The sequence below is a fragment of the Eleutherodactylus coqui genome, chromosome 5, assembly GCF_035609145.1.
Source record: "Eleutherodactylus coqui strain aEleCoq1 chromosome 5, aEleCoq1.hap1, whole genome shotgun sequence".
NCBI lineage: Eukaryota > Metazoa > Chordata > Amphibia > Anura > Eleutherodactylidae > Eleutherodactylus > Eleutherodactylus coqui.
In genome coordinates this window covers 153,692,035-153,704,260 of record NC_089841.1, presented here as the reverse complement: position 1 = coordinate 153,704,260, position 12,226 = coordinate 153,692,035, and the positions used below count along the sequence as shown (strand labels likewise).

The window sequence follows — 12,226 nt, the reverse complement described above, 5'->3', positions numbered from 1 at the left end:
ATGGGGGATTGGCGTGCCAATTTCTACAGCTTCCAGGAGCCTTATAAAGGTATTCGTAGCCAAGATGGGAAACCACTGACATGGTTTCTAGCCACCTGGTTGAAGCCTTTGGAAAGAGCATAATGCTTAGCCCAGAATTGTTCCTATAACTCTCATGGAAGTGAATGGGAGCTATGGAAACAACACAGCACCGCGCTACACTGTTACTATAGCTCCCATTCACTTTAATGAGAGCTACGGAAACAGCGCTCAGCCGAAGCGTTTGGCTCTTTCTGACAGGTGGTCAGCACAGAGCGCTGGGTTTTCCCATCTCTACCATGGAAAGCTAAGATGGGCATACCCCTTTAAACTCATCATGGAGATACAGTTTATAAAGACAAAATAATAAAAAAGTTGGCTTTGCAAAGTTGCACATGATTAGTGATCGGCCATTTTTGGCCAGTCATGCCGTACACACCTAGCTGCAGCTAAATCCAACCAGATATATCACGTTTTGGGCAGACAATAGTCTGCTGTCAGCCCAAGTGGACAATCATTTTTGCATAATCCTCACATGATGATCATCCGAAATGGTCAAAATTGAAATTTTCAGCTGACTTTTTATCTTATGTGTATGGACAGGTTAAGCAGGAACCAGTCGTTTGATTGCTTTTTTGACAGGCTCACAAACAATATCCAATTCTTTCTGGTTGGTTTCCCTCATACTTGCTTGTGTGCCTCTATATATAATTTTTCCGGTTGACCAATAAAGGTATTGCTTCTAGAACACTTCTGTCTACTTTCTACAAGAGTATTTAACATCACATAGACTTCTCTGGCGTACACGGTACCGCATTATTACTGCTGTACATTGAGAGACATCTGTAATTGTTTCAGTGTAATGATTGTCTGTTATAACCACTGTCTAGGAAAAATGAGCTATTATGCTATAAAAAGAAAAGTGTTCTGGGTATATTCTTAGAAAGGACGAGCAGCAGATGTACTGTGCATTGGGTAGAAGCCATTAAGAAAGAGATACTTCGATGATTCATCTCTTGTAGTAATAGTTCGCAACCGCACTGTCACATTTACCACTTCTCTCAGATGACATTCTTCCTTGGGACTTGCCAATTTTTATCGGCCAAGACTATTTTTACAACATTGGAAAACATGGTTTATGCTTCAGTTAGCATAAGGTTTATACGCCTTTTATTGCTTTCATTCTAATGTTATTTATAACCACTTGGAATTAACCAACAACACATTGTTGCCACTTCCATCGCTCGCCTTACTTAGCCCTGAGATCCAGGGGTTGAAGGTTTTCAATATACAGGAGCCACTAAACTAACATTCAATGTATGATTTCTAATACTTCATTATTAAATAATCTACTATCCCAAAAGAAGAAGAAAGGAATGAGCGGACTGGGATTTTCTCGTCTTTCCGTCCTTACTCTCATTGACAGACTCTATAATCAGCCACTGTCCAATGAATATTTACAGAAAACTATTGACTTAATGGGTCTGGCACTGAACTATCCCTTCTATTGTCCCTTTCCTTCATAGTATTAATTTATCTTACCATAAAGATGCCCATACACATTAGGCTCCATTCCCATCTGTGTTGGCGGCTCAGTTTGGAGCCACTGATACAAATCAGTACAAAATCCCAGAGAAAACAGTGCAGCATGTTGTGCTACTTTGTCCATTAAAATGTCAGCACGCATGACGGAAACCCGATGGATCTTAATATAGTCGATGGAGTCCATCAGGCTCCATTGGTGCCTCTCATGTGAAGGATCTGAACCTGCTGACTAGGCAGTTTAATATGTATGGGAATCTCTAGACTATCGTTATTGGCAAGTGTCAAGGTAAAGATATCAGGTCTGTTGTTTTCATAAGATATAAGCTGTTTTAAGAAGGGTATGGAAGGAGCCTATTCCCCTCTACTCCTTGAGTAAAACATGCAAGCTTGGTTGAATAGAGCATGCACATGTATAGGGACTATAGGCTTAGACTTAAGCCCTCTCAAGCCTTTTGGCGCATCAGGGGACAAAGGAATGCCATTGTTGACAGTCAAAGGCAGCAGTTTCGGCATCATTCCATATATAGGGAAGTCAAAAGAAACAGCTGACGAGCACTTATTTCATGTGTATGGCCACAGTAGGATTGGGATTTAAATAGGCTTCTGCCTCATTGTTTGTTTTTTGCCTTACTCTGGATCAACAAGGGGGGAGGCTGAACTGGATGGACATTGTCTTCTTTCATCCTAACATACTATGTTACTATGTAAGGTGAGTCAAAGATTCTGACATAAATTTGGTTTGGAATATCGGTAGACAATTCATTTCACCCATTGGCTAGATTATTCTCATGTTACTAGGATCATTTTCTGTATTGTGCCCTGAACTATAAGTAATTTTGCTATAAAAATGTCAACATACATGGCTAGTAGAGGAGATGAATTTATACTGGTCAGTGCTAGAAGCATGCAGTCTGCATTGCTCTAATAGTGTATCACAATTCTGGATCAGTAAAACGTAGGGAGACACAAAGCTGGAGTCAGACTTGGAGTTTAAGGATATGCGGCTGACATTTACTATCTTGGTGGTACGGCATTTACATAATCTCAGAACACAGAGCTAGCAATCTCCTGGAGCCAAACACAGAATTAGCTCTGCTTCTGCTAAGCAATAGCACTGCCCACAAAGCTTATTCTACATTAATAGTGATTCACTGTAAAAACATTAAAGAAAGTAAGAACGCCCTAAGATGACTAAAGACGTTATTCACATTCCTCATCCTCAGGATGGCCTGATGTAACATCTGACATTTATTGCATAATAAAACAGGTCCAGGGAACATCTTAATGATACATAAAACAACAACTGCCAGTGTGATGCCCCGTGTGCCATAGCTGAGGTCTGACCTCACTTCCTTATATGCTAATGAGTCCAAACAACAAGTAGAACCCAGCTTTGTTCTTCCAACAATAGAATTTTCTCCATACAGACTGTACATGTCAACCCATTGAAAAAATAGTACTTAAGACTCTCAAATGAATGACTTCTCTAGTGGCCCTATTTGTTAAACGGCGGTCCAGATATCTTTGATCTGCTTTTCAGTAACTATGATACCAGCAGTGGGTGACAAGGCAGGATCATTATGCTCTTAAAGGGGTATTTCCATTTCAGCCAATCATGGTCGAAATGACAATACCTCTCTGTGCATGGCAGCCGAAAAAACAAAAACAGCTGAGCAGGCTGTGCTACGCTGATTCCGTAACTCCCACTGACTTCTATGGAAGTTATGGAAACGTAAGGGGGCACAGGATATAACAGTCAGGCGCTTAAGCGACAGTCGTTGCGGTGACTCTCAGTCCTGTGCTTTCACGTAGGAGTAACCATCACTCAGTGAATGGAGGCAGAGCACACAGGATATGTCTTCCAGCCTCCAGTCAACAGGCAGTTGTTCATATAGTAATGACTGCCTGTTTACTCGGGCTGACAGTCACAGTTAGTTTAGGTGAGCTAAAGGCCAAGTGACTCCAACATGTAAGCAATTTCTCGCTCACTTGCCTTGTTGAGTCTTGTGTTTGTATGGAATGACTATCGTCTGCAATCACTCTTCAGAATAATTATTCGGGTGACTATAGACAGGGGAAGACGACATTGAATGGAGTGGTGGTTGCATAAACGCAGTGCTGCTCCATTCACTTCCAAAGGGGCTGCCAGAGATAACCGAGGTACAAGAGCTTGGCAATTTTTTATCAGCCCCATTGAAATGAATGAATCGGCAGCTGCACATCCTTGGCCATTGCTCTGAAGTGACATCACTGCAGGTGGGAGAAGTGACTCCACTGTGACGAGAAGAGGAGGACACTGGACCCTTGTTCTCAGGATCAGTGGGGGTCTCGGTGCTGAACAATTGTTCGGGCGAAGCTGTGCCCATCTAAATAGCCCTTTAGACTGAGTTATCTATTTCTGGGGGGAAAATATTCCTCACTTTAAATATCCATAAACATGGCACAAGGGTAAGGATGGGCATAAATATGGAAGGAGGGTAAGGATGGGCACAAATATGGAAGGAGGGTAAGGATGGGCACAAACATGGAGGCAAGGTAAGGATGGGCACAAACATGGAGGGAAGGTAGGGATGGGCACAAACATGGAGGGAGGGTAGGGATGGGCACAAACATGGAGGGAGGGTAGGGATGGGCACAAACATGGAGGGAGGGTAAGTACAGGTGCAAACATGGAGGGAGGGCTCAAATGTGGAAGTAGGGTAAGAACAGGCACAGACATGGAGGGAGAACAAGGATGGGCAAAAACATGGAGAGAGGGCAAGGATGGGCACAAGGCAGTACTAGGACAATGATCTACTGGGCACAGTCCGGGTTTGGAGGGGACGGCACCCTGACGAGTATACAAAGCCTGTATTTTGTGAATAAAAACAGAGAGACGGGTAATGGGCAATAACTTAGAGTACAATTGCCTACTGTATAAATTAATCTGTAGAGCTACTTTAGCTTATAGCTGAATTAATAACTGATTTATTGTAGAGAACCATCATTCAATGCAGTCTAGCTGCAGACATGTGAAGGCATGAACTCTGTTAGCTGCCTTAGTTCCCATCCCCCATTAGCTATAGAGAATGCCAGCAGTCAGCTAATGGTTCTCATCCAATGGACTGTATGGAATTAGCAGTGGCTGAAGACAATGAGAATGGAACGCCTGCAGGGGGCGCCTGCAGCTCAGAGGGAAGGGTGTTCAGCATGTGTCTTACGAAAAAAAGGTTTGGTACTGTGCTAGCCAGTAGAGCAAAATGTGATTGTTCTCAGTGAGAGAAAACAAGTAATCTTGTAGATATGATAGCTTTTAATAGCTAACAAAAATACATGATGTTACAGCAAGCTTTCAGGTCTTCCATTGATCCTTCTGATGACCTGAAAGCTAGCATCATGTATTTTTGTTAGCCATTAAAAGGTATCATATCTACAGGATGTGTTTTACGGTATACATGTAGGAAGAGGGCACAAAGGGGCACATTTACTAATACTGCCGAAACGTTAGACAGTGCAGACTAAGACAGTCTACAGCCAATCTCACACAGGCGGTTTTTACCGCGATTACCATGGTGTTTTGAGCGTCGCAGTAATTGCAGTAGAACGCTCCCATTGATTTCAATGGGGCCTCAAAAACATGGAACACGTATGTGCGTTGTTTATATGCAACGTCGCTAAGTGACAGGAGATTTTTTCCATAATTGCTGCCATAAGCGGCGATACGCCGGCTCACACCGCGATACAGCGCTGTGTTATACTCGCAGCGTTTTACCACGCGTTGTTGTGAGCCGAGCCTTAAAATGTACCAGACTCATCACAGCGGGATGATAAATCTACCGAAGACTGTCTAGCCCAAGTTTATACCACCTATTAGCTGGCTTAGGCTTCCCTCACACAGACGTTTTGTTACAGCGCCCAGTGCTGCGCTAAATGCTCTACAACGTTCCCATTCATGTCCGCGCTGCTGAAACCGCAGTAAGCACAGCGTTTTTAGACCATGCCCCTTTTTTCAGACGAGTTGTAAAAAAAAGTGTCCAATAGTGTCTAAAAACACATAGTATATACGGCGCAAAGCAAGCGCGATACTTTCCTGGCTTTGGTTCGGACCGCTACACCCTTACATTCTTAGGTTGGTATATTCAGTGCAATAAATAACATTTTCCTCGTATTTTTACTTAACGATTAGTTGTTTTTGTTCCCCATAGGGTCTGGTGCTGCGGTAGACGGCGTGCAGCGGTAACCCCACATGCCAATGATAATACAGCCCCTATTACAGGCAAACTCTTCAGGACAGCCGTGGGTGGGCGGGGCTTCTGCCATCTACGGTTACCCCAGCATGAGGCGCTATCCTTATAGTGGCTCTGTGTAAAGGTGCCCATAATTAACACATAATTCAGGAAAGCCATCATTAAAGTGGTTGTCTTGGATTTTTATTTTGACGACCTATCTTCAGGTTAGGTCATCCACCATTTGGGATCCCCGTCGATCAGCTGATTGCCTGGCGGACAGCACTGGAAACAAATAGCGCTGACTGTAGTGCAGCAGCCGGGTTGCCACTGATTTCACTAGTAGCTGTGTCTGGAGCACCTACCTGGGCTGCTACAATGTAGACTGAATGTGTGCCAGGTAGTCAGTTGATCGACAGGGATACCAAGGGGCGAACCCGCAGCGATCAAAAACACCTGGAAGCCCCTTTAACAATGATCATGGTGTCTACGTTGCTAGGCAACAACTAATTTTCTTGCATATTGTGCATCATGGACGGGCTAGGTGCTGTTTGGTGCCCCATGGACTGTGCGGGCATCACCTACAACCTCAGTTAAAGGAGCGGTTCACATGGGCCTAGAGACAGCTGTGATTGTACATCCCTTTAATGACAGCTTCCTAACAGCTTAGGCCAGTGATTATAAAATCTGTTTATCTGAATCACAAAGACCAGAAGCCCCCCTAGTGCTCTGCCCTGCATATAAGACCCATATATCACCCCACATTGTTAGTGCATTGCACAATAACCTCTGCAGGCTTATATACAATGATTTAGCAATTCTGCTCATTTTCCACTACTTGTCCCGGACATGAGGAGATTGTACACAAACGAAACCCTCTTCAAATAATCTAGCTGGGACGGAAGCCAAGACGAGAAAATGTGTTTACATCGCGCTCGGGTACATGGGAGTTGTAGTCTCCGCGTTCGACAAAACAAACACACTGCAGACATAAATAACTACAACTCCCGAGAGTCTGCGCGCGGCCTGACAGCGGGGCGAGGTTTTCTCAGAATTCCGTGACGTACACAGACGAGGAACCAATAAGGATGCAGCAAGCTGGAATGTCAACAAACAAGGAGGCGGCCACGTGACAGGGAAACAGGCGATGGGAGAGAGCGGAGACTGAGACGTTGGAAGCGGTGACTAGATGCCGGCGCCGGTACATGACGTATAACGCGATCCGTGCATACACATCTATAAACCAGCTGCACGACTCCCAGCGCACCCCGCGCCTGCAGCTCTGACGGCATGCTGGGAATTGTAGTTTTACAACAGTGTTACATATCACACATCTAGAAAGTGTACAGAGTGCATGTATTACCTGGAAGTCATACAGCGCCACGATGTTCTCGTGCTTCAGCTCCTACAAGAGAGGAGAGCTGGTTACATGCAGGCCGCACAGTCCCCCCCCCCCACACCCGACGCAGGGCGGCTCTTACCTTCAGGATTTTGATCTCCTTCCCTAAAAGTGTCTGAGATTTGGCCAGATTTTTCTTATTGATGCATTTTACAGCAACCTCCAGATCCTGCTTCTGCAAGATAACACAAGACACCATGAGGACCCCACACTGACCCTGTGTAGGGGGACAAGCCACAGGCTGGGTGGCATACAGCGTATCCTGGGGCAACTAGTCCTGAACTCAGCACTGAGCCGGTCCCTTATGGCATATAGTATACACCAGGAGTACCACTAGAATAAACCGATCCCTTATAGCTTATAGTATACACCAGGGGTGTTGCTAGCACTGAACTGATCCCTTATAGCATACAGTATACACCAGGGGTACCACTAGAATAAACCGATCCCTTATAGCATACAGTATACACCAGGAGTATTGCTAGCACTGAACTGATCCCTTATAGCATACAGTATACACCAGGGGTACCACTAGAATAAACCGATCCCTTATAGCTTATAGTATACACCAGGGGTATCGCTAGAATAAACCGATCCCTTATAGCATATAGTATACACCAGGGGTATTGCTAGCACTGAACTGATCCTTTAGGCCGGCTTCACATGGGCATGAGCGTATTTAAGCGCACATTTGCGATGTGTATTTGTGCAATGGCCACTGCGTTTTCATGTGTGCCTATTTTACGTTTTTTGTTGCGCACACATGCCCTGCTATATTACTTGCATGCGCACAAAAACACACAAGCTTCCCCCCATTAATTTGAATGCGCAATTAAGTTTAATTAGTTTACTATTTGCTATTTTTGTACGCAATACGCACGAAAATAGAACATGTTGTATTTTTTTGCGTTAAGGAAACTGCAAGCAAGATACGCTCATGTGAACAAATCCATTGCAATCATTGGGTTCTATTCACTGTTCATTATTGCACAAGTTTGCATGCGTAATACACAGCGCAAAAGTGTTTGTGTGAATAAGCCCTTATAGTATGGATTACCACTAGCACTGATTACAGCACACAGTATACAATACCACTAGCACTGAACTGATCCCTTATAGTATACACTGTTCACTAGGGGTACCAGTAGAATGAACTGCTCTTTTATAGCACACACTAGCACTGAAATGAATGCTTATAGCATACACTATACAGTAGGCGTACCTCTGGGATGAACTGATCACTTATAGCATACACTAGGTTACCATTAGCACTATTTCTAGCGTACACAATACATTTGGGATACCATTAGCCCTATTTACATTGGGGGTACCACTAGCACTGAACTGATCCCTTGTAGCATACACTGTACACTGGGGGTACCAAGAGAATGCTCACTTATAATATATAGCATACACTAGGGGTACCACTAGCACTGTATATACCATACACTAGGGGTATCACTAGCACTGTATATAGCATACACTAGGGGTATCACTAGCACTGTATATAGCATACACTAGGGGTATCACTAGCACTGTATATAGCATACACTAGGGGTATCACTAGCACTGTATATAGCATACACTAGGGGTATCACTAGCACTGTATATAGCATACACTAGGGGTACCATTGTTCCTGCACTTAGCCTTAGCCCAGCCCAGAATTCTTCATTAACTCCGACTCCTAGTGAGCTGATGGGGGTAATTGATGGAGCTCCAAATACTGCGGGAAGGATTTAATTTCTGCCCCATGCAGAGCTTCCAGGAATAGGAATAATCTGAGAAGAGCAGCTAGTTTTATTGTACAAATGTACCTATTGAGTTGCAGCTGTGTCCCATGGGCTCGGGTCATGTGCTATAGTGGTATATCCATATCACACACAGCAGGTATCCTTCCAGGGACTCACAACCAAATCACCTTCAACTGCTAGGAGACTCCATGACACCAACTGGTCCCAGTAGTTACATTGTTGCCCCTTGTATAACATCACATACTAGCCATGGAGGTAACAATATCCCATATCTGCAGGATACTACACTGTTGATGCCTCTATGGGGCAGCTTCCTGTGATGGCTCATCAATCATACTGTGATATATATAAGTGATGCGTTGAGGATAGGGAAGAATAGTCAGGAAATAATAACATTGAAACAATCCTAAAAGTAAGCAATCTTGTAACTAACGTGTATCTGCTGAGCGATCAACCCATCCCCAGAGACAAAGCCCCCACATGTGCCCTCATCTCTGTACACACACATATATATATATATAGGTTACCTCTTTGTGCCTTCCTTTGAACACAACAGCGAAGGCTCCATGGCCGATCAGATCTTTCCTGCTGAACTCAAACTTCCCGACCGACTCCATGGTAAATTCCCGGATCGGCCGACAATAGTGCAACAAGGTGAAGAAGAAGAATTGATGATTGATGGGTATAAGGAAGGGGGCGAATCAAGAGCTGGAGGCCAGCTGGAAGAGAAGGGCTGCTCTCCTGTCCACCTCCCTGCTGCTGAGGATCAGGCTCCTGGGGGTCACTTGCATGGGCTGCTGCTCCCAGCACTCCGGTCCTCCCTGCTGCATGTTAGTGGGTAGAAGTGGGGAGACGAGTCGTGGATGCCGGGGGTGACAGATCCCCTAGAGGAGGAGGAGATCAGGGCCCCCCCTGGTACCGGAGCACTAGTACCATGGCGGTATACAGTGATGTGACCTGGACCGTCCACCAGTGCCGGCACGACAAGAGGCCGCACTGAGCTGCTGCTGCTAGCACCGGGGAAGGGAATAATAAGGGCCGCAGCCGATGGCACAGCGCAGTCCTCCGGCAGATGAAGGGCCTGCGCCTGCGCACTGGCTCCCCCAGCAGATGCCTCCTACTGAGCATGCGCGGCCGCAGCGCTTTGTTGTGGCTCTGTTTATGTCCTTGTGCCCGGACGGGAATGGAGGGGGACAGAAACCTATTCCTGAAGGGGCAAAGCTTTGGGCTCAGAGGTGGCAAGCTGGCGTTGTCCGACGTGACTAAATAAGGGAGGGGGCTTCCTGCTGGTAAATAATTACAGGTTTGAACAAATTTTAGTTAATAGTCAGAAATGGAGATTTTTCAGGGCTTTTGCATCGTTGTTCTGGGGTGAATAAAAATGGCGTAGTGTCCAAATGTGATCCATGGGAAGGCCCTTGGGCGCTTGTTATGACACGTGCAACACTTTTAACCCTTTAAGGACCAGGCTGTTTTGGTCGTAAAGGAACAGACACTTTTTAAGGATTTTTGGCCGCCTGCACACGGCCGGTTGGATTCCGCATGTGGGACCCCGCAGCGGAATCTAACCGTGTCCCCGGCTGGAGACCCCAGCGTACCTGTCCGCCATCCTCATATCTGTGCTGCGGATGTGCCTGCCGGCGTGTTGGTGCACATGCGCGGTACAGACAATGCGCCGGCGCTAGGCGATGACGCGGATGCTGTGACCTTTCCACAATGATGATTGCAGAAGGGTCACAGGGCGAACGGCTTCCATTGACTTCTATGGGAGTTATCCGAACAGAATCGAAGCATGCTGCGATTTCTCCTCCACGATAGCAAAATCACAATCGATTTCCGCTCGTGGGCAGGAGATCGCATTTTGTCATTGCATCCTATGGGCGGCATTTGCTGCGGAATCCAGAGGCGGACATTTTACAGCCCTATTTTTTTTTTCTTCAGCCACAAAAATTATTTAAAGCCGAGGCTGGCACACGGTCCTTAAGGCCACTCTCACACAGACGTTTTTTTTCCCGCGATCACCGTGGCGTTTTGAACGCTCCCATTGATTTCAATGTGGCCTCGCAGATGGGCTCGAATGTGATGCTTTCCAGCGTTGCAGTTTTCGAGCACTGTTCATTTTATTTTTTGCATTTACCGCACCTCATCAATGATAGGGGGCACTAAAGCCGCTGCTGGGGGCAGGAACGCTGCCTTTGAATACAAAAGTAAAATTGTGGCAAAGTGCGCCGATTGAAATTGCATTGCTTTCTGCGGACCAATGTGGCATGTAAAAAGACCACATCATGTCCTATTTTGGTCCGTATTCACAGAACAGTCTAAAAAAAGTGTAAAAAAAAAAACCAGGAAACAGGATCCTCTAGGAGGAGGAGATCAGATATCTAGTGCCACGGCGGTATGTACTGATGTGATGGGATCACCACAAGTGCAAAATAAAGTGCTTCTTGCCCTTTTTCTGCTAATGTGAAGAACGGATTGCACACAGATGAAAAAAACCCACACATAAGCAACAAAAGCGCATTCAATACGCAAACAGTGAAATCAGTCCGTTTCTGATGAACCGAAATTGCATTTGCCCATGAATGAGTCCTAGAAGTGCGAGCAGAAGAACATCTGAAATGTATGGCTTTTGGTGGCCACTAAGGGCCGATTAGAGTCTGTAGTAAGGCAGACACATACAAATATGACTCCCCTAGGATGTAACAGGACTATTACTGGTAAGCCGGAGACCACCATTGCAGCCATCTATCAGGAAGTCGTTGGGACCCTAATAAATACCAGCTGTTTTCTACTCGGCCGATTGCAGCTTGTCTGCAGGAAATATGTCTGGGAGGTGAAGGGGTTAATCCCGCAGAGTAGAAGAGCTGATGGGAAGTTGGTGGACATGCCACGGAAACCTCCGGTCCTGGAAGAGGATGGTGGCTCAGCAATGTGTTGTTCAACCTTGTTCATGCGCAACTACGCTCCGTGCCGGCGAATGTAGCTGCGCATACGGGCGTCTTAGTGTATTTAACGCTCTGTATTTGGACGCAGACTTGAAGCTCTTCTTCATATAACAATCTAATTGTCTTGTAACAATCTGTGGCAACATGCCCCGTCCTTGTTGACCTGCGCACCGCCTGGGGAGTCTACTAGCAGCTTATCTCCTCTCCCCCATATAAATAAACACGCATGATCAGCAAATCCCAGCATGGGTAGATAGTGCTCAGCTGACAGCTGTCTAATGTCTATAGCCGGCTTTTACATCTGGGAAATGGAAGAGGGGTCTGATTACAGAGGAAAGGTGGATGTTGAGTTTTCTACACAA

At 45.6% G+C, this 12,226-nt stretch overlaps 1 protein-coding gene across 1 annotated transcript in view; it reads right to left on the bottom strand.

Annotated features, from left to right (window-relative positions):
• ULK1 (unc-51 like autophagy activating kinase 1) overlaps nucleotides 1–9,992 on the bottom strand; it is an 89,294-nt gene extending 79,302 nt beyond the window's left edge. Inside the window, exons 1-3 of the mRNA XM_066603424.1 lie at nucleotides 9,447–9,992; nucleotides 7,250–7,342; nucleotides 7,132–7,173 (exon numbers count right to left, since the gene is read on the bottom strand). Coding sequence (XP_066459521.1) covers nucleotides 7,132–7,173; nucleotides 7,250–7,342; nucleotides 9,447–9,536 — 225 coding nt within the window. The 5' untranslated portion in view covers nucleotides 9,537–9,992. The remainder of the gene's footprint in view (nucleotides 1–7,131; nucleotides 7,174–7,249; nucleotides 7,343–9,446) is intronic.
• Nucleotides 9,993–12,226: the final 2,234 nt, after the last annotated feature.